General features: G+C 39.2%; 1 protein-coding gene across 5 annotated transcripts in view; it reads right to left on the bottom strand.

Moving 5' to 3' along the window:
* SPOCK3 (SPARC (osteonectin), cwcv and kazal like domains proteoglycan 3) overlaps positions 1–22,753 on the bottom strand; it is a 445,863-nt gene that overhangs the window by 282,570 nt on the left and 140,540 nt on the right. For 3 of the 5 annotated variants that reach the window (XM_068552511.1, XM_068552510.1, XM_068552513.1), the window contains one exon: positions 20,614–20,659. The exons of 1 other annotated variant lie outside the window; for it this stretch is intronic. In XM_068552511.1, coding sequence (XP_068408612.1) covers positions 20,614–20,659 — 46 coding nt within the window. Of the gene's footprint in view, positions 1–20,613; positions 20,660–20,763; positions 20,773–22,753 lie in introns of all 5 variants that reach the window. One more of the 5 variants, XM_068552512.1, reaches the window with a different exon arrangement.

Genomic DNA, 22,753 nt, shown 5'->3' with positions numbered 1-22,753 from the left:
ACCCACATTGATGCAATATTTTGCGATTTTAGTGTCAGAGGTCACCTGGAATGTTTATTTCTCCCTGGATGAGTTTGGGTCTAGTTCTCTGTTTTATTCTTACTGCCTGAAAGGGCTTGACCATGATGAAGTGGTAACACAGGGTGAAAACGCAGGTTTCTAAATTATGCATTTTACAGACAACACTGTTGGGTTGAGGATTTGGGACCATGGCCGCTTAGAGGGCCCCTCACTGAGGGGACTCGTTGTCATCAAAACAGGGGAGAAAGTAAAGATACTGGCTGTGGTCCATTTAAATTACCCACATCCAAGATTTCACACCAACACTGTCCCACCTCTTCAGGAGCTTTGTGCAGCGTGGCCGCCCAGGTTAGCTCACTGCCTGCGAGTTCACGCTCCGAATTCACAAGCTTGGGCTCCCAGGGGGCACCCGACACTCCAGTGACGGGCCAAACGGAGGAGAAACAAAGAAGCCACCATAGATGACGTGTCACCCGCAACAGCTAACGTAACAGGAGGATGTGGCTTTGACCTCTGAGGACCATCTCAGGTTCATACCCACTACTTAGTTTGACATAACTTTATTAAATTAAATATTTTCCTGAACCTCTCTCCAAATATAATTACATAAAGTGAATTTTTTAGTTTTCAAGAAGGTCAAAGACTTTCCAAGTCTTTTTTTAATGTTTGTTTTTCTTTTGAAGCTGCTGATACAATGACAAGACCAGTACAGAAATATGCAGCAAAGCTTCAGGAAAAATGCAGTTATATATGATACCAACATACAGAATTTTCAGGAAAAAAAGCCCAGGTACCTAGCAGGTTCCCAAAAGGACCAGCTTCACAGGCACATGTTCTGAGACCCGAGGGTCATAACAGGGCATTCCTGCAACAAAGCAGGAATGACAGCTTCTTACACAAGGGCTGGGAGTCCCTCTGCCTGGTCCCAACCTCCATAAACATTCTAGGATTGCTTACAACTCGGCTCTAGATACTATTTCTATACAGTTAGGATACTACATAAGAGAGATTGACTAGAACTGGCTTAGCCAAAGATAGAAAAGTTACAGGAATCTCTTACAGCTCACGTCAGACGTGGCTGGAAGTAGGGTCCAAACTGTAGGTTCAAGAAGGGGTCCCACCTGCTCCCCCTTGTAACGAGGCACACCTACGTCTGGGGCTCCTGCCGAGGTGGCTCTGGTTCTCTCCAAAGTTACGTCCCATTAAACAGCTGCACCTGCAAAAGGACAGCTCCCCCTCCCTCTAACTCCCCTGCACATCCCAGGACCTAACTGGACTGGTTTGGGTCACGTTCTCATCCTTCAACTAGCTGCTGAGGACAGCAGGGCAGGGAGCCCCTCCCAGGTCAGGTCTGGGTCAGAACCAGCACACCCAGACCTGTGGTCTCAGAGAAGGAGTGAGGTATGCTTTTCCAGAAGAAACGCAGGTGCTGAAGCCAGAAAAATGGGTGCTGCTTAAGCAAGAATATTCATCTAATACACACACACTCTATATAAAATGTTACATAATTTAAAATTAATGTATTAAGAGTTATTATCAACACATACTATTTTTAACATGTAGATCAAAGGAAGACATTAGTCTGTGTTTATTTGTACATCAAGCTCTTACACTTATACAGTGGAATGTTTAGTAATTATAGGAACTGTTGAAACATCATTTTGATATGACTGACTGTATTGGCTTCCCAGGGCTGCCCGAACAAACTACTGCAAACTGGGTGACTTAAAAAAAACAGGAATTTATTCTCTCACTTTTCTGGAGCTTGGAGGGTGAGATCCAGGCGTGGGCGGCGTGGTTTCGTCCCTGTGCTCAGAGTGGGGATCCGTTCCCGGCTGCCGTCCCGGCCCCTGGGGTGGTGACAATCCTTGGTGCCTCCTGCTTGCCCAGCACAACTCCAATCTCCACCTCCCTGTCACTCCCCTTCTCCTCCTGTGTCTGTCTCTCTTCTCCTCTTCTTGTAAGGATACCAGCTGTACTGGGCTAGGGCTCATCCTAAACCAGTATGATCTCATCTTTAAAAGTCTGATGACACCTGCAAAGACCCTATTTTCAAATAAGGTCACATACAGAGGCATGGGGGTGGGGTGGTCAGGCCTTTAATGTATCTTTTTTGGGGGTACATCATTCAAACCATAACCCTGACCCTGACCTTATAAGAGACAATAGTAATTAAATAACTAGTAATCAAGCCTAATTAATATAAAAATGTTATCTCCAGGATTAACATTCAGCAGAATATATATAATTCGCCTCTATTTTCCTCCTAATGTTTTCAATTTTAAATGAGTAGGGGATAGGTTCCGACCTCCATTTACTCAGAAGTAGTGCTCAAAACATTCACATCATAGAGTGCCAAGTGGAAATCCGTATGTTCATTAGTTCTTTTCTTGATAGGAATTCTTTTCTTAGCACTTTAGAATCAAAGGTTTCATGCATATTTTAAGTGTGCTTGTGAAATCATTTTAAAAGCGTGTGAATTTTCTTAACATAGAATACGATGTTGCGTCAATAGTTAAGATGCCTTGATCCTAAATGATAGACAGCCTGAGTTTTCCCATCCCTCCTCTTCCCCTACCTCTTTATTAACTATCTCTTGGAAGCCTTCAGGGCTTAAGTTAAAGGTTAATCTGCAAACATTACTTTTGGCTTTGGGTTAATTAATTTTTCCAAGCTTGCAGAGCAAATAAGTAGTAGGGCTCAGACTCAAACTTCATCCTCTCTGATTCCCAAGCCCACAAAATTTTCCTGAAATCATGCTGTCTCCTATCCTGCATTAAATGCCACTTTGAAATTTTAAACACGTTGTCACCTATCCTGCATTAAAATTTATCTTAGTTTCTAAGTGTTCTGGCCTTAACTAGAAACACAACCAACTCCACTGCAGTATGGCAGTAATTAGCTCATCTTTACGATGATGGTTAAAAGTAGTAGCAGATGATTTTGGAGTACTGTGCAGCGGGAGTCACAGGACTAGGTGATGTGACATAAGTCTGAGATGTGTCACTTAATATCAATGGTTAGCATAACATTTCATTACTACAACTTCCGCCAAGCCCTGACCTTTCTTATTAAGTGGCTGTAAGGTCAGAAGCCCCATTCTTCCAATCATACAAAATTTCATTAGCCTCAAATTAGAATGTATATGAAAACTGTAAAATATTACAGACCTCATACTTATTGTTTGATAATTAGCCAGCTATGCATATGAGGATAAAGTATTTTAAAATAAGTTTGATAAAGTTTCTAACTTTTCCCAAATATTATCCTAAGATATCATTTTGCAAATTTCCCTTTAAAATTAAATTCACCCTTCCAATGAGAAATCACTGCTCTTTTAAAAATAATACGAGTGAAAATTATTGACAGAAGAAAGTGTTACAATGTATCAACATTTATATTCAAAGACTCATGCATCAACCTGCCATTCATAGGACTTACAGAACACAAGAAAGAGAACTTCGGCGCTGAAGGGAGGCTTAGAGATCATTCCTGGCAAACTCGTCATTTTGGAAATCAGAAATCAGAAGCCAAATGAGTTTGATTAAGTGATCTGTACAAAGTTAAGTGAGTGGAAATAACTCAGTCCTTTTTCCAGTGGCAACAGCAGCTTCCTTATGAGCTGTAACTTGAGTTTGGAGTGAATGGCCAGGGACCAGCCAGGCCTGGCACAGGAGCTGGCCCAGGTCCCGAATCAGAGAAACCTCAGAATCCAACGCGATAGATGTGAATTCTGATCTTATTCCAAACAGCTGTATCATCACAGGCAAACTACTCTCATTCATTGGGCATCAATTTTCTTTCTCTTTGTAATTGGAACAATGAGAAGAATAAAAGTGAGGACAAAATAAAATCAATAAAAATGGAAACGGTACAGATGAACTTATTTACAAAACAGAAATAGAGCCACAGATGTAGAAAACAAACTTATGGTTACTAAGGGGATAAGAGGTGATACGGATAAATTGAGAGATTGGGATTGACATATACACATTAGTATACATAAAATAGATAACTAATAAGGACCTACTGTAAAGCACAGGGAACTCTACTCAATACTCTGTAATGACCTATATGGGCAAAGAATCTAAAAAGGAGTGGATATATGTATATGTATAACTGATTCACTTTGCTGTACACCTGAAACTAACACAACATTGTAAATCAACTAGACTCCAATAAAAATTAATGAAAAAATGGGAGTTGGTGTGAGAATTGAGTGAGATAATGGCTAAATACTCCTGGTGTACGAGGTGTTCCTCTCATGAAAATTATGCTTTAAAAAAATGAGCTACATAAATAGGCAGGTTATTTTGCTACTAAGCCATTACTATTAAACCACTAATGAATTAACAGAGGCTACAGGATATCTTGGAAAATCATAGGATTAGTATTTCAGGATTCTAAGGTCAATTGCTTTTACCACTATTTGTGTAATTTGAGCAAATCAAAAAGTAAATTATGCCCAGTTTCTTCATGTGTTAGAATTAGCAACAGTCTTACACCCCTTACAAATTTTGAAAGGATTTTTCTGTGTGTGAGGGTCAAATGAAATGTGTGAAAATGCTAGGAAAATTCTCTAAAAAGAAGCCAAATTACTGTCAATAAAGAAAAGGGCACATGTAAATTATAAGTTCAACACAAATAACATGACTTCCCCAATAATGAGTCCCGGGTTGAACAGACAAATTCATCTGCTTGTATCTGAACAAGACAAAAATATCCTCAAAATCCCTTCCTTCCACTCAGTAGACTTTTATTCACTCCTTTAATTAGATATGTCGAACGTAGTAATAAATAGCCCCAAATATTACTGCTTACAGAACGCTGCATTAAAAGAACAAAACAAGGACTAGAACAGGAAGTTATATAACTGTCTTTCACTTAAGCAGGAACAGGTCTGGGACAGACAAGTATGTTGGTTTTTGTGACGGGTTGAAAGTCCAGGGACCCAGGCACAGGGCTGATAATGGGCAGGGTGGAGGTGGGGCTCACGCACTCGTATATAAAACACTCCCAGGGTGGGTCTGACGAGTGGTCTGATTACAACACCCCTGATCACCAATATATCTCATTCATACGTGGGAAGAAAAGTACTGCATAATTAAGGGCATTTGATACTGAAAACACCCTCCATAAAGTAAAATAATAAATACTTCTTGAGGTTGAAAAGACTTGCACTATCATATCTTCAAAAATAATTAAGTGGTTCTTAATATATATACAGAATTTCAAGATAAAATGGAAATTCTAGTTGACCAAGTTTAGTCCCAGATGCTTTATAAGGGTTACAGGCTGAAACACCTAAGGGGCAAGTGAGTTATGCAAACAAGAGCCCCGAGGATGTGGAGAAAAAGGAACTCCCATTACTGCTGGTAGGAATGCAAAACAGTGCAGCCACTTTGGAGGACAGTTGGCGGTTTCTTACAAAAATAAACATACTATTACCCTATGATCTAGCAGTCGCAGTCCTTGGTAGTAACCCAACTGAGCTGAAAATTTACATCCACACAAAAACCTGCACACAGATGTTTATAGCGACTTTATTCATAACGGACAAAATGTGGGCAGAAACAAGGTGTCCTTCAGTAGGTGATGGATAAATAAACTGCGGTCCATCCAGACAATGGGATATTATTCAGTGCTAAAAAATAATGGGCTATCCACTATGGAGAACAGTATGGAGGTTCCTTAAAAAACTACAAATAGAACTACCATACGACCCAGCAATCCCACTACTGGGCATATACCCTGAGAAAACCATAGTTCAAAAAGAGTCATGTACCAAAATGTTCATTGCAGCTCTATTTACAATAGCCAGGACATGGAAGCAACCTAAATGTCCATCGACAGATGAATGGATAAAGAAGATGTGGCACATATATACAATGGGATATTACTCAGCCATAAAAAGAAATGAAATGGAGGTATTTGTAATGAGGTGGATGGAGTTAGAGTCTGTCATACAGAGTGAAGTAAGTCAGAAAGAGAAAAACAAATACAGTATGCTAACACATATATACGGAATCTAAGGAAAAAAAAAAAAAAAGCCATGAAGAACCTAGTGGCAAGACGGTAATAAAGACACAGACCTACTAGAGAATGGACTTGAGGATATGGGGAGGGGGTGGGGTGAGATGTGACAGGGTAAGAGAGTGTCATGGACATATATACACTACCAAACGTAAAATAGATAGCTAGTGGGAAGCAGCCGCATAGCACAGGGAGATCAGCTTGGTGCTTTGTGACCACCTAGAGGGGTGGGATGGGGAGGGTGGGAGGGAGGGAGATGCAAGAGGGAAGAGATATGGGAACATATTGTATGTGTATAACTGATTCACTTTGTTATAAAGCAGAAGCTAACACACCATTGTAAGGCAATTATACTTCAATAAAGATGTTTAAAAAAAAAATAATAATAATAATGGGCTATCACTCTCCATAGGTAAAACTATGGAGACAGTAAAGAGATCAGTGGTTGCAGGGGATGTGGGAAGGGAAGGATGAACAGGCAGAGCACAGAGGGCTTTTAGGGCAGTGAATATACTCTGTATGATACTGTAACGGTGGATACCTGTCATTACACAGTTGCCCAAACCCACAGAAGGTACAACAGCTAAAGTGAGCCGTAATGTAAACTATGGACGCTGGGTGATGTGATGTGTCTATGCAGGTTCATCAAGTGTAACAAATGTACTGTCTGCTGGGGACGTTGATGGGGGACTGTGCCTGAGAGTGGGGGGCAGGGGGCTTGTGCTAAATCTCTGGCCCTTCTGCTCAACTTTGCTGTGAACTTAAAATTGCTCTGAAAAATAAAGTCTGTTTTTAAAAAATGTAATAAACCGTGCTTAAAAGAGTATCTTTCTGTTCAGACCTTCTCACCTCCTTAAACAGGAACAGAAATAAATTTCCAGGCTTTACAGGTGAAACACTGATAATTCTTTTTAATACCATGACCACAATCAAGAAGGTATGTTTTTTGATCAGATTATTTAAAGTTAAAAAAGGAAAAGTAATTATTAAAGGCGGGGGGGCATTTCAATGTTACTCTTTTAAAAAGGCTATCTTTTATGCTGTAGAAAATTGTTTTAATAACTGAATCCAGGGTGTATACTCCTTTTTACTACTCCATAAATGGTACTGATAAGCCTAATTGATTTCATCTTATTAATTACAAATTGTAATGTATGCTGCTTAATATAATAAGGAACACTGCTCAACCCAATGTCATTACCCTAAACTTGTCAAGGAAGAAAATTTTTCACAAAATCTCTCAAAATAATTATTGTTCAAGGGTATGAAGCCCAAGAATTTCTGTGACCACTCTAGCTATTAAAAAATACTATAAAACGGACAAATACTTTATGTTAGGGCAAGAATACTGTTTTCAAATAAATAAAAGTAGTAAAAGTTTACTAATTTTTTTCAAAAGAAATATGAGAGAGAGAGAGAAGGAAAAATTCTAAACATCTTATATTACTGTGTGTATAGGTTTTACAGGTTTTTCATTCAGTTTCACAACTTTTTGAATTAGAATTTGTTCCTAATTTTTGTTTTAATCAGAGGAAGACACCTGTAGAATGGTTGTGTCTGGCACGAGGTAAGTAGCCAGCATTCCTCAGCTGTGACTCTAGCTCACGTCTCGGTGGCCCAAGCAAACATTCCCCACAACTGGCCATTTATCTCATCACCTCAGGGGCGCCTGGGCAAAGTCACCAAGAAACATGCTGAGGAAAGAGGAAAATATAAAGTCTGGGGCAAAGGAGCAAAATTAGTGATCTATAAAAAATTTATATAAAATATTTGTGAAATGTCAGAACTAGAAGCAACCGTGACCATGACATTCCAGGGTCTCGTGATGAGCAGCCGAGGATTCTCATCTAAAATATTCATTATGGGGCTTCCCTGGTGGCGCAGTGGTTAAGAACCCGCCTGCCAATGCAGGGGACATGGGTTCAAGCCCTGGTCCGGGAAGATCCCACATGCCGTGTAGCAACTAAGTCTGTGCACCACAACTACTGAGCCTGCGCTCTAAAGCCCACGAGCCACAACTACTGAGCCCACATGCCACAACTACTGAGCCCGCACTCTAGAGCCCACAAGCCACAACTACTGAGCCCACATGCCACAATTACTGAGCCCGCGCTCTAGAGCCCACGAGCCACAACTACTGAGCCCACGTGCCACAACTACTGAGCCCATGAACCACAACTACTGAGCCTGTGCTCTAGAGCCCGCGAGCCACAACTACTGAGTCCACGTGCCACAACTACTGAAGCCCACGCATCTAGAGCCCGTGCTCCACAACAAGAGAAGGCACCACAATGAGAAGCCTGCTCACCACAAGGAAGAGTATCCCCCGCTCGCTGCAACTAGAGAAAGCCCATGCACAGCAACAAAGACCCAACGCAGCCAAAAATAAATAAATAAAATAAAAATAAATTTATAAAAAAATAATAACATAAGATATTCATTAATTTAAAAAGTGATTCATTAAACAAAAACTCCTAAAAAGAGTATCATATTGGTTAGTTTCTAATATTCCAATAATTTTCATGTAGAAGAATGAATTTATTTGCTCTCGATCACGAATATAGGACCCCAAATTGGACATAAGGAAAAAAAATGTTTGTTTAACTTAAGAAGCTGCCTTCACATAGTAAATGCCTGCTTGGCACATCTGAGGAGAAAGTCTGAGTCCAGGCTGGACCCCAGGCTCCCTGAGATGCAGGCATTTCTCAGCTGTGTTAGTGACGGGGCACAGGCACCTCTGAGTTTCAGCGCCAACACTTCAATAACCTAAGAACACATGTACTTTTTGTTTTCGTTTCGGCCACGCGATGCGACATGTGGGATCTGAGTTCCCCGACTGAGGAATCGAACCCAGGCGCCTGGCAGTGAAAGCGCGGAATCCTAACCACTGGACCGCCAGGGAATTACCAGGAATTCCCAACACGTGTACTTCTTTCCTCCAGTGCTTGTAAGGAAGTGAGGTGGGAATCGTGGTCAAGAGATTTCAAGGAAAAGTACTTCCAAGAAAGTATTCCACAAAGGCTTTCTTACGTCGTTAAAACATTTTCTTGCCTTGCAGATATGCTGTAATTGCTCCCAAGAAATGGAAATACACCCACTGCAAAAATCCTTGCACTTGTTGGATAATAATTACATAAGTGAGTTTAAAAATCTATATTCCTCTATTCTAAAATTAGAACACAAGTTACAAACACCTCCTTTCCTTGGTAGTGGAGCAATGCTAAACAGGGTACCATGTATACTGGATGATCGCTAGCTATCGCTGTGTCATCCTGATAGGGACAGAGTAAAGGGACAAAGTAGGTGATTAAATAGTTAAGCCCACTAGGGGATCGTAAGTAGAGAAAAACGTATGGGAGACCCTGTGAGTTAATGATCACTCAAGAAAGCAGGCTTGCTTAACAACAAAACCAAGCAACAGAAGCACGAGACATGCCCCCAGACAATAAAACCATGGTGCACTGAAACCCACATCCTGCCCAGTGAGCTCAGTGAGTTAATATTTCCTAGACACGCTCCTCCGTGCACCTTAAAAACAAAAATAAAGGAAAAGGTGACATTATACCGAAACCTGAGATGATTTACCATATTTTAGCATACGTTACCACCCTTCTCCTAATTTAAATAGTGCCATGACAGTCCTGGCTTGACCATGTAGGGACAAGAAAACTCCCCCACCTGGTGTGGAGGAGGAGATGATGATGGAAGCTTGATGTCTACTCAAGAATGAGGAAGAAGGTGGTCTTCTCTCCCTCCCCACTTTTCCTTTGATGATAAATATTTAGCCCACTAAATTCTAGGGGCAGCGCTGGATTGCTTGCCGGCATTTCTCACGAGCGTCCTACACTAATAAATCACTTCTTACCTATCACTTTGCCTCTGGCTGAATTCTTTCTGCACCCAGACATAAAGAACCTAAGCTCCTCGGACCCCCCCTCCCAGGCCTGCCCACACATCCTGCGGTTTCAATCCCTACCGTGTCTTTTCATAAAAAATACATCTGAGTTGAGAAACAGAACACATGCATACAAGACTAGAAAGAGAAAAAGCCTCAAACCCACTAACAGGAGACTTCAGACCCAGCTATGCCTACTAGCTTTGTTACCTTTACCAACTTCTCGTAAAGAATGTATCTACTTTTTAAGGCTGACACATAGGCAGTGCTTGTTCACTGGAAACTATGACTCTGTCTTTGGGGGTTTCTTGATTCCCACAATCCATTCTCAAACTCCTTTGCACCTGCTTCTAGCACCAGCTCTGAAAAGGCGAAGAGGTTATTTAAAATCCCCTGACATTTTTGATTGCCTTCAAAAGAACAGCTGTTTTGACCATAAACTTCTCAGTACTGCAGAACAGAATGAGGAAATGAGAGGAATTATTTTGATGTCACTACTTGTACCCTGTGATTCTCAACTGTATCTGCATAAAATAATAAATTGTAGAACTTAAAGCAGAAATATATACATATCCATCAGGAGGGATACTGTTTTTAAAAAAAAACCAAGGGGCTTCCCTGGTGGCGCAGTGGTTGAGAATCTGCCTGTTAATGCAGGGGACACGGGTTCGAGCCCTGGTCTGGGAAGATCCCACATGCTGCGGAGCAACTAAGCCCGTGAGCCACAACTACTGAGCCTGCGCGTCTGGAGCCTGTGCTCCGCAACAAGAGAGGCCGCGATAGTGAAAGGCCCCCGCTCGCCGCAACTGGAGAAAGCCCTCGCACAGAAACGAAGACCCAACACAGCCAAAAATAAATTAATTAATTAATTAAAAAAAAAAATTCTATGCGAACAAAGCTTTAAAAAAAAAAAAAAAACCAAAATAACAAATGTTGGTGAAGATGTGGAGAAATTGGAACTCTTCTGCATTGCTGGTGGGAACGTAAAATGATACAGCTGCTCTGGAGAATAGTACAATGGTTCCTCAAATAATTACCCATGGAATTACTACAAGATCCAGCAATTCCAATTCTGGGTACATACTCAAAGGAATTGAAAGCAGACATTCAAACAGATATTTGTATGCTAATGTTCATAGCTGCATTTTCACAATAACCGAAGAGGGGAAGCAACCCAAGTGTCCATGAATGGATCAATGGATTAACAAAATGTGGCACGTACATAATACAACAGAACATTATTCAGCCCCAAAAAGGAAAGGAATTCTGACACGTGCTACAACGTGGGTGAACCTTGAGGACTTGACGCTAAGTGAAATGTCAGTCACAAAAGGACAGACCCTGCATGATTCCGCTTACACGAGGGCCTTAGAGGAGTCAAATAATAGAGGTAGAAAGTAGATGGTGGGGACCAAGGGCTGGGGGGGTGGGATGGGGAGTGACTGTGTAACAGGGTCAAAGTTTCAGTTTGGGAAGATGAAAACATTCTGGAGATGGATGGTGGTGATGGTTACGCAACTGTGTGAATGTATTTAATAACAGTGAACTATACACTTAAAATGTGTAAAACAGTAAATTTTATGTTATGTATATTTTATCACAATTTGAAGAATTAAAACACACACACAAACACACAGGAAGTGCCCCAAATCTGTCCCAGATAAATTAAATCAAACATTCAGGGATCGAGCCCAGGCAGCTGCATTTTAACTGGGTGCTTAGTAATTCTCATGTGAGGCAGGACTGAAAATCACTCCTTTATCCAGGGGAGGATTCCTGCTTAAGTATCATTTCCTGTATATCTCTAATGTTTTTCAACCTTCACAATACTTATTACTAGGTTGGATTAACAAGGTTTGAGATAAAGATATTATTTCTTATGTATCAGAATAGAATACCTTTGAAGTGAATTTGATCAATCCCTCGCTCTAAAAATCTGATTCACAATTTACTAACACATAAGGTCACTGAAAAGAAATAAATATAATTCCCTTCTTGCCACCTATGCAGGCTACTGTGATACGAACCAAATGAAGTACCATTAATCTTGACTGTATCTTATAAATTAAAAACACAGACCAGATCTTTATTATTCTATGGAGAAAAAAGGCACTATCTGACATAGAATGAAACAATCTAAGATTCTTGATTCCTATATTTTCTAGATTTTGGTATAAAATAAAATAAATACTATTCTTGTATAAAGAAATCAAAATTGGATGGGGAGAGGAAGTACTTTTCTCACTTAAAAGTCCTGTGTAGTTGTATGCTCTGACATAGGGTAAATGAAGACGCCCTGTTGGTTTCTACGTTGAACACAGGTTTTTTTGCAGGTTTTCCAGAGGGTTCTATAAGCCAAGGTTGCCAACATGTGTGATATAACTAACATATGATGTAAGAGGCATGGTTATTAGCCCTTGAAAACCCTAACAAGCACTCCGTCCAAAGTGATAAAAAAATCTGAAATCAACTCTTGTGTGTTGATCAAATAAAGGTTCAGATCAAATAACGGTTCAGAATTTACATTTTTAAATGATTGGAAGCATTTAAAAATATTGTAATCATATAATCAACTTTGCATATTGTCCCCACTGCATTTCAATTCTGGGAACACCAATTTTTCTACTAGAAAAGTGCCCAAATACCCCAGCTCATGAACTAAATAGCATCGGGGACCAGTAAGCCTCTGCTGGGAAGCAGGGCAGCCCGGCCTGTGGTCCAGACCACCAACCAACATCTTCTCAGAACGTGAAAAAATTATCCTCGTGGAACAAGTGAAAGTTAAAGGCATCTGGGAGAGAGACAATTCCTACAGGTGTCACCACATACATGCACTTTCAAGAATATGGGGTTGCATTTTAAGAAGGGAAAGATGAGTTTGGGGGTGTATTTTCCCAAACACAAGTCTTCTTCAATTTCAGAAATAATTACAGCCATAATACTCAACAGCTCTGTTCACTGAGGGGAAAAAAGCTCCAGATGAAGCCTCCACAGCTTTCCCTTTGCAGCCAGAGGTGGTTGCAGAGGATACCTCAGGCTGTGACTGTGGGAATATGTGAGATGCTTTGCAAATGAGGAGGAGAAATTAGGGGAATCGGGTAAGTTCTGAGACCTGCTCCTGGAAAGACAGAAGCAGTGGATAAGTATACAACTAAGTCTTCTTCTCAGCTCCCCACTCCCAGGCAAGGATGGCTCATGCAGACACAGAGCTAGCTGCCCACGCTTATCTTCCGCAGCTAGATTTTGAGCGGCTGGCGTTTAGGAATGGTGTCCTAGCCCATCACCTCTTCAGGAACGTTTGTTTAATTTAAATACAACTTAAGCAGCCAGTAGGAGTCAAGCTGCCCTTCCCAGAGAGGGCCAGGCTCAGAAACAGAGCACAGCGCGAAACTGCGGTGACAGACAGATGCTGATGGAAGCACAGCTACACTCCGGCCCTAATTCCACATCCCTGGAAATCTGCACCAGCAGGGGAAACACATCAATAACAGGGAAACTGATCTGCCTGAGATCCCCGGATCTATTAAATTCAGCTTCTTTACGTAATTCACCGCACGGTTAAGGACCAAGTGGAGGGGTCTCAGTTGGTCTGGAAGGTAAAACTGGGGAAATACAGAAAACACATTTAGCCTGAATCTCTTTCATCTCGGGGCTCCGAGATATCAAAGGCTGGAGAAAAAAACTTTGGGATAAAAGGTGATCCTTAGAGACACAGCACTTCGGGACAAGCAGATTCTCTAAACAACTCTCAAGAACGAAGGCTAAACATTTCAGCAACTTAGCTATTACCTAAATTAACCCCCAACCAAAAACAAGGCAGGAAGAATGTAGTGAAACGGAAAAAAGTGACTATATTTTAAATCTACAGCATATTTATCCGAAGCATTTATTAAATCATTTAAAATGCTTATCATGCTGCCCCTCTAGGTTCATTCCTGAACTACCCCTTCAGTTTCTCATGACAAACACAGAATTTTCATGCCATGTTCAAGAAGGTGCACGTCCTCGTTAAAACTATTTTTCAGGCAATTTATGTTGTGTCAACTAATGAAGTAATGGCACAGAAAATTCTAGGTAGAGAAATCAAAAGCAATTTATTTATGGCATCAGTATACTTTCTTTTACTTCAAAGCAAGTTCACTATCACCAAAATAGTTTTACTTTAATTCATTTAAAACCATTATATTTTTTCCAAAACTCTTACTATTTTAGTGGTTTAAAATAAGTGGGAATGTTCTGATTAATTAAAAAAAGAAACTCACATGAAATGGAAAATGTCACAGCAAAACCGGAAGTCAAATAAGCTATATGTGAACAATCAGTTGATTTTTACCTAAAGGCAAGTTTGCAGGTGCCAACATGTGTGTTTGTTGAGTGTGTAACTATGTATCCATGTTGTGTATGTATGTGTGGGTACACCTATGGATATACATAAAGAGGAGTTTTGCGCTCAGAAATTATGCCATTAATATTATGAAATATTAAGTAACATTTAAATTAGTGCTATTTTTGCATATTTTGTGGAACATAATAGAAATGGAAGTTAAATACAATTTTAAATGAATATGGTAAAAATTATACAAACATTATCAGAAAAATGTTATATGCGAACGTAAATTTTTCTTTGAACTTTTTAGAAATATGCAAGACCCCCAGTAAAGATACTGGGGAAAATCAATTTATATTGATATGATATTGATGTCCATAAGCCAATGGAAAATGTGATATATTAAAATTTAAAACACTCATAAAAAGTATTCTGAATTATGTTCAACAACGCAATCATTTTGAAAATGATCCTTAATGGAAAATTCCTTCATCAGAAAGAACAAGAAGCATTAGAAATTAACATATTTCAAGTGTCTATTCTATCCAAATGATGACACTATCTATCTTATTCAAAGCCAGATGAGAGCAGGATGATTTTTCTCACTCTTCACTATGGTCTGCAAATGGGTTGGTTAATTTGACTCAACACAAAAAAACAAAATAGAAAAAAATACATGCAGCTCAAACTAATTTTCCCCTTCTTTCTTATTTTTTGAATACAAAACTTTCCCATGTATATTTATCAACTATATGTTCAATCGATCAAAACCTGATAGTGTACAAAATATCATTTTAAATACAGAAACAAAGCTAACAGCAATATTTCTAAGCTCAGTCAAGTAAATACTTATTCTTAAAGCACAACCTTCAAAAGTCCATTCATATGCCATTATTTCATCTTAGTGCTACCATACGAGTGACAGTACCTCCTAGCAATCAGGAAATGGGGTGCAGGGGTCACACTGCCTGGACCCAAGGCCAGGTGCCACTTTGTAGGAATATGACCTTGGCAGGACCTTCAATGCCTCAGGCCTCACCTTCCCCATCCACCCGGCAGGGTGACCGTGAAGATTAATGAACTAATGTAACTCATATACTGAATACTTAGAACAGTGACTGCATACAAGACACTTTACAAACATTAGCTATCATCATGCCTGAGCTACTCTCTGCTTGATAAATATGGTATTTTGACAAGTTATTAGGTTAAAAACTTCTTCAAATAGTAAAGTACATCAGTCTTACCAGTACCTCAGGATTTGGAAGCCTCTCTATAACGATCTCTTTTTCTTTTTAAATGAGATAAATTGCAGTGCAACACATAGTCACACACACAAATGAGAAAAACAAAGCATCTTATTTGTCATTGGCTACATCAAGTATGGCAAATTTAAGTGTTAACATCCGTTTCATAGATAACTCCAATTTTTCAAGGTTTATGATTCCACAATAAAAATTCATTTCCCAAGAAAGCATGCACAGATACCTCAGTCTGCATTTCCTTGCAGGCATACCTCAGAGATTGTGGGACCGGTTCCAGACAACCACAATAAAGCAAATATTGCAATAAAGTGAGTCACATGAATTTTTTAATATAAAATTAAAAAGAAAAATATAAAATATATTTTATATGTAAGATATTTAAAATATATAAAAGTTATGTTTACACTATACTGTAGCCTATTAATTGTGCATTATGTCTAAAAAAAACAATGCACGTACCCTAATTAAAAATACTTTTTTGCTACAAAATGCTAACCATCCTATGAGCCTTCAGTGAGTTATGATATTCTTGCTGGTAGAGGGTCTTGCCTGGATGTTGGTGGCTGCTGACTGATCAGGGTGATGGTTGCAGAAGCCTGGGGCGGCTGCAGCAGTTTTTAAAAATAAGACAACAAGGAAGTTTGCCGAATCAACTGACTCTTCCCTTCATGAATGACTTCTCTGTAGCATGAATGCTGTTTGATAGCATTTTACCCAGAGGAGAACTTCTTTCAAAATTGGAGGCAGTCTTCTCAAACCCTGCTGCTGCTGCGCTATCAACTAAGTTTATGTCACATTCTAATCCTCTGCTGTCATTTCAGCAGTCTTCACAGCGTCTTCAGCAGGAGTAGATCCATCTCAAGAAACCACTTTCTTCGCTCTCCCATAAGAAGCGGCTCCTCATCCATTAAGGTTTGATCCTGAGATTGCAGCAATTCAGGCACATCCCCAGGCTCCACTCCTAACTCTAGTTCTCCCGCTGTTTCCACCGCATCTGCAGTTCCTTCCTCCACTGAAATCTTGAACCCCTCCGAGTCATCCATGAGGGTTAGAATCAATTCTTCCAAACTCCTGTTAAAGTTGGTATTTTAAGCTCTTCCCATGAATCATAATGTTCCTCTTTGATCCAAGGGCTGCAGAATAGATGCTGTGTCAGCACAGCAGATATGAAAACGACATTAATCTCACTGTACATCTCCATCAGAGCTTTGGGTGACCAGGTGCCTTGTCAATGAGCAGTAACATTCTGAAAGGATTCTTTTTTTTTTTTTTTTTGAGCAGCAGGTCTCAACAGTGGGCTTATAATATTCAGTAAAGCATACTGTAAACAGATGTGTTGCATCCAGGCTTTGTGGTTCCATGTATAGAGCACAGGCAGAGTATATTTAGCATAATTCTTAATTATGGGATTTTCAGAACGGTAAATGGGCATTGGCTTCAACTTAAAGTCACCAGCTGCATCAGCCCCTAACAAGAGGCTCAGCCTGTCCGTTGAAGCTCTGAAGCCAGGCATTGACTTCTCCTCTCTAGCTATGAAAGTCCTAGATGGCATCTTCTTATAACAGAAGGCTGTTTTGTCTACACTGAAAATCTGTTGTTTAGTGTGGCCACCTTCATTAATTATCTCAGCTAGATCTTCTGGATAACTTGCTAAAGCTTCTACATCACACCTCACTGCTTCACTCTGCACTTATATGTTATGATATATATATAATATATATACATATATTACATATATACAATGGATATTTCGTCTACACTGAAAATCTGTTGTTTAGTGTGGCCACCTTCATTAATTATCTCAGCTAGATCTTCTGGATAACTTGCTAAAGCTTCTACATCACACCTCACTGCTTCACTCTGCACTTATATGTTATGATATATATATAATATATATACATATATTACATATATACAATGGATATTTCGTCTACACTGAAAATCTGTTGTTTAGCGTGGCCACCTTCATTAATTATCTCAGCTAGATCTTCTGGATAACCTGCGAAAGCTTCTACATCACCCCTCGCTGCTTCACTCTGCACTTTTATGTTATGATATATATATAATATATATACATATATTACATATATACAATGGATATTTCGTCTACACTGAAAATCTGTTGTTTAGCGTGGCCACCTTCATTAATTATCTCAGCTAGATCTTCTGGATAACCTGCTAAAGCTTCTACATCACCCCTCGCTGCTTCACTCTGCACTTTTGTTATAATATATATATAATATATATACATATATTACATATATACAATGGATATTTCGTCTACACTGAAAATCTGTTGTTTAGCGTGGCCACCTTCATTAATTATCTCAGCTAGATCTTCTGGATAACCTGCTAAAGCTTCTACATCACCCCTCGCTGCTTCACTCTGCACTTTTATGTTATGGAGACAGCTTCTCTCCTTCAACATCATGAAACAACCTCTGCTAGCTTGAAACTTTTCTTCTGCAGCTTCCTCACCTCTTTCAGCCTTTACAGAATTGAAGAGAGTGGGGCCTGGCTCTGGATGAGACTTTGGTTTAGGAAATGTTGTAGCTGGTTTGATCTTCTATTCAGCCACTAGAATTTTCTCCGTGTCAGCAAGAAGGCTGTTTCGCTTTCTTAGCATTCATGTGTTCACTGGAGCAGCACTTTTAATTTCCTTCAAGAACTTTTCCTTTGCTTTCAGAACTTGGCTCACTGTTTTTGGCCTATCTCGGCTTGCATTTTTTTTTTTTTTAATCTCTATTGAACTGTGGTTTATTCACAATGTTGTGTTAGTTTCAGGTGTACAGAAAAGTGATTCAGCCATATATGTATGGCTGAATATATATATATGTGTGTGTGTATATATATTATATATATATATTCTTTTCTAGATTCTTTTCCATTATAGGTTATCACAAGACACTGAGTATGGTTCCCTGTGCTATACAGTAGGTACTTGTTGGTTATCTGTGTATATGTTAATCCCAAACTCCGAATTTATCCCTCTCCCCACCCTTTTCCCTTTGGTAACCATAAGTTTGTTTTCTAAGTCTGTTAGTCTATATCTGTTTTGTAAATAAGTTCATTTGTCTCTTTTTTGTAGATTCCACATATAAGTGACATCATATGATCTATTTGTCTTTCTCTGTCTGACTTAGTTCACTCAGTATGACAATCTCTAGGTCCATCCATGTTGCTGCAAGTGGCATTATTTCATTCTTTTTTATGGCTGAGTAATATTCCATTGTATATACGTACCACATCTTCTTTATCCATTCCTCTGTCGATGGACATGTATGTTGCTTCCATGTCTTGGCTATCGTAAATAGTGCTGCAATGAACATTGGGGTGCATGTATCTTTTTGGATTATGGTTTTCTCAGGATATATGCCCAGGAGTGGGATTGCTGGATCATATGGTAGCTCTATTTTTAGATTTTTAAGGACCTTCCATACCATTCTCCGTAGTGGCTGCACCAATTTACATTCCCACCAATGACATACCTTCCTCACTGGGCTTCATCATTTCTAGCTTTTGATTTAAACCGAGAGACTTGTGACTCTTCTTTTCACTTGAACACTTAGAGGCCAGTGTAGGTTATTAATTGGCCTAATTTCAGTATTGCTGTGTCTCAGGGAATACAGAGGCCCAAGGAGAGGGAGAGAGATGGAGGGAAGGTTGGTCGGTGGAGCAGTCCAAACACACAACATTTATTACATTTATTGTCTTATTTGGGTGGAGTTCATGACGCCTCAAAACAATTACAATAGTAACACCAAAGATCCCTGCTCACAGATCACCATAATAAATACAACAATAATGAAAAAGTTTGAAATAAGGTGAGAATGACCAAAATGTGACACAAGACAGGAAGTGAGCAAATGTTGTTGGAAAACTGGCACCAATAGACTTGTTGAATGCAGGGTTACCACAAACCTTCAATTTGTACACACAGTATCTGCAAAGTGTAATGATGTGAAGCATATTTGCCCGTATTTTTTCATTGCCTCTCTTTTAGTGCCTTTCGCTTGACTTACAGTAACCAAATCAAAATCATTTTTATGTAAATCCCACAAATTAACACACTGGATAATAACAGTGAAATCACGTGAAGTAAGGAACAAAGAAAGTAATGTTACAGGAGGGGCAGGATGTGAATGGCTGTTTCCGACTGAAGGTTAATTTCTATGTTGACCACAATTCCTTGTCCAACCCAGCTGGCCCCCACTCAGAGGCTGGCTGAGGTAGCGTTCATCCCAAATATTAGGAAACACAGCACAATACTGCAAAGCTTCCTTTAATGGCACAGTATGGCTCATTTAAAAAAACAACTTCTACTTTTAAATAATACTGCTTCATGGATACCATGTTATGTAAGGTCACTATAGCCGATGTAAAGTAGAAATTTCTTTTGTTTCAAACTTTAAAAGGAAGAGTCTGGTTCTAATAGTGTACAGTTTGGTAAAGAAATCTGTTTACTTACATAATTATGACTGCATTGAGATTGGGCATCTCCTGCACCCAGGGAAGGGCTTCCTGCCCCGTGTGTGTGTCCTGCCCTCCGTCTCAAGGGGACCAAACAAGACTACAAACTGCGAGTACAGTTTTTCAATACAAGAGTTTTCCTTTTGGGTCTTACTAAGACACCAGCTGAGTCTATTTACCAGTCTGCTCCATTTTAAAGGAAACCTTTTATTTACTGAAAATGAGACAGCAAAGCCATTTGTTTTGAAATTCTGCAAAAATAAATCTCTTTCCTAGTGAAGGTACTTGAATATATCTGAGAACTGGATGAAGTGACTTGTATCAACTGATAAGAATGGACACAGTAAAGTTCAGAAGCCTAAATCAGACAAATCGGATATGATTCTAAAAATGAGAGACACCTTGACAAATCACGGTACCTAAGTAACTTATCTCTAACTATAATATTCTGAAGTGAAAGTAATTATGGCATGAATTTTTTCCATTCATCTAAGCTCTCCTATTTAGTATTTTAAAATCTAACCAGGCAATAAATATCATGTTTAAAGTTCAGTGATTGTAAACATGTAAAAACATTTATTTTAAAACAATGACATTCTTACCCCCATCGAAGGCCTTTCCTGGACTCCAAGTGCGGAAATAATCATCCTAAGGAGAAAAATAATGTGAATTGAGTGTCTATGAGTAATTAAAATGTAAAGATTCATATAAAATCAAAAATAAAATGTGAAATACAGAAGCTGAATACAAACCTCTACTTCCTGCAATGGCAAGCAGTAAATTATAAAAAAATAAACAAACAAAAAGAAAAAAAGGAACAAGAGAAAAACAATAGTTATCAAATGAGAATACACTGTTAACACATTATAGAAATATCTTTCAGTAAATGTGTTCATTTTCATGGCAAGTCAACATTTACTACACTGTAAGAATTTAACTGTTTTGGTTGCCACGTCACCTAAATATTATAATGCGATACTTTCAACGTGCAGTATAACACACAATTACGTGAAGCTAATAAGCTTATAAAAGCATCCACCGGTTTCCAATTACACAACTGCATTTTGCACTAGTACATGAGTAAATGGACGGGGGAAGGGGGGGATAAATTGGGAGACTGGGGTTGACATGTATACCCCAGTATGTATAAAATAGATGACTAATAAGGACCTCTGTATAGCTCAGGGGACTCTAATCAGTGCTCTGTAATGGCCTGTATGGGAAAAGTACCTAAAGAAGAGTGTATCTATGTATGTGTATAACTGATTCACTTTACCGTACACCTGAAACACAGCATTGTAAGTCAACTATACTCCAATAAAAATTAATTTTTAAAAATATATATGCTATAATTAAATATGAAATAAATAATAAATAAGGAAATCGGGGCAAAGAGAAAAGAGCCACATATTTGGCTATAAGATTTCAAGCAAACAAAGTAAATTGAACATGAGATTCCTGTTCAATTAAATGTCCCTGAGATAATGAAAAAAATTACTTTCTCCTCAAAAAAAAAAAAAAAAACAGTAACTGGAACGGTTACCATAGCAGGAAACATACCAGGTGACTCTGCAGTGGCCCAGACGCTATAAATATACTTTATGAACATCACGCACAGGCAACTGAACATCTAAGGAACTCATCAAAATGCACCGGGAAGCTTGAGAAAAAATGCGCACCTAATTAAATCTCGCCTAACGTTTCAATCTTTGATATGGGAAAGAATCATTACATTTACTGTATATTTAGTACATTTGACCATAAAGCACAAAAGCGGGGCAACGGATAGTGCACAGAGCTGAGGCAACTGACTGACTCAATTTTATTCACCGTTTTTACCTAAAAGCCTTGTAAAGGCACCTCAAACAGATCATCTCTTATGCAAACAGAACCGATTTCACTGTTCAAATTAATAAGCTATTTCCACCATCATAAGCAAGAGAAGTGCACTATGGGAAGCTCCTTGATGAAACAGTCCCCAGCCCCAAATCCTAACCCACCAGAAACCTCAGAATGTAGGGAACCCAGAAGGCCAAGCAGAGATTCTTTCAATCTTCTTCTACCCTCTTTGCTAATATCCTCTAGTGTACTGGGAGGGAACGTATAGAGCATTTTAATTACAGAAATAAATATACTTCCCTAATTGATTTATTGAAAAATTTTAAACTGTTACAAAACTTTTTCCTTATTGTGACGAGTCACTCATTACCACCTTTTTCACCCCCATCTCTCACCCTCAAAGGAAAGAAGAAAAGAAAAACCACAGAAGACACGTCTGTCGGTCTTCTATTTATGTTGAGATAGGGTTATAACAAGAGAGGGGGCATTTTAGGGCAAAACACGCGACAGGTTCTGCACTAAATTATCCAGAATTAGATGAAGGATGGCTAACACCACTGGATAATTAGACAAATACTGATTGCTTAGTCTCATCTTAAAATCTCACTTTTAAAAAAATTACAGCATGATACAAATCTTGGGAAACTAGGTTTTCAAATCAAGTACCTACACTCAAATTCTCAAACTTCTCAAAGATCACAGCACACTCGTGTAATCACTTTTTTAAGTTATCGCTCACTGCGTGGGGAAGATGCCTGTCTTCCATTCCAAGCGTGGAGAGGGTTGGAATTCTCCTGAAACACAGGCAAAGCCAGACTCTGGCCCCTGGTGATGGCTCTGGAGATGCAGACCTGAATTTGAAGTCTGGCTCCACCACCTAATAGCTGCACGAGGCTAGAGAAA

This window comes from Eschrichtius robustus, chromosome 10 (genome assembly GCF_028021215.1).
Source record: "Eschrichtius robustus isolate mEscRob2 chromosome 10, mEscRob2.pri, whole genome shotgun sequence".
NCBI lineage: Eukaryota > Metazoa > Chordata > Mammalia > Artiodactyla > Eschrichtiidae > Eschrichtius > Eschrichtius robustus.
The sequence above is the reverse complement of the archived record's forward strand: the minus strand, read 5'-3'. Positions and strand labels throughout refer to the sequence as shown.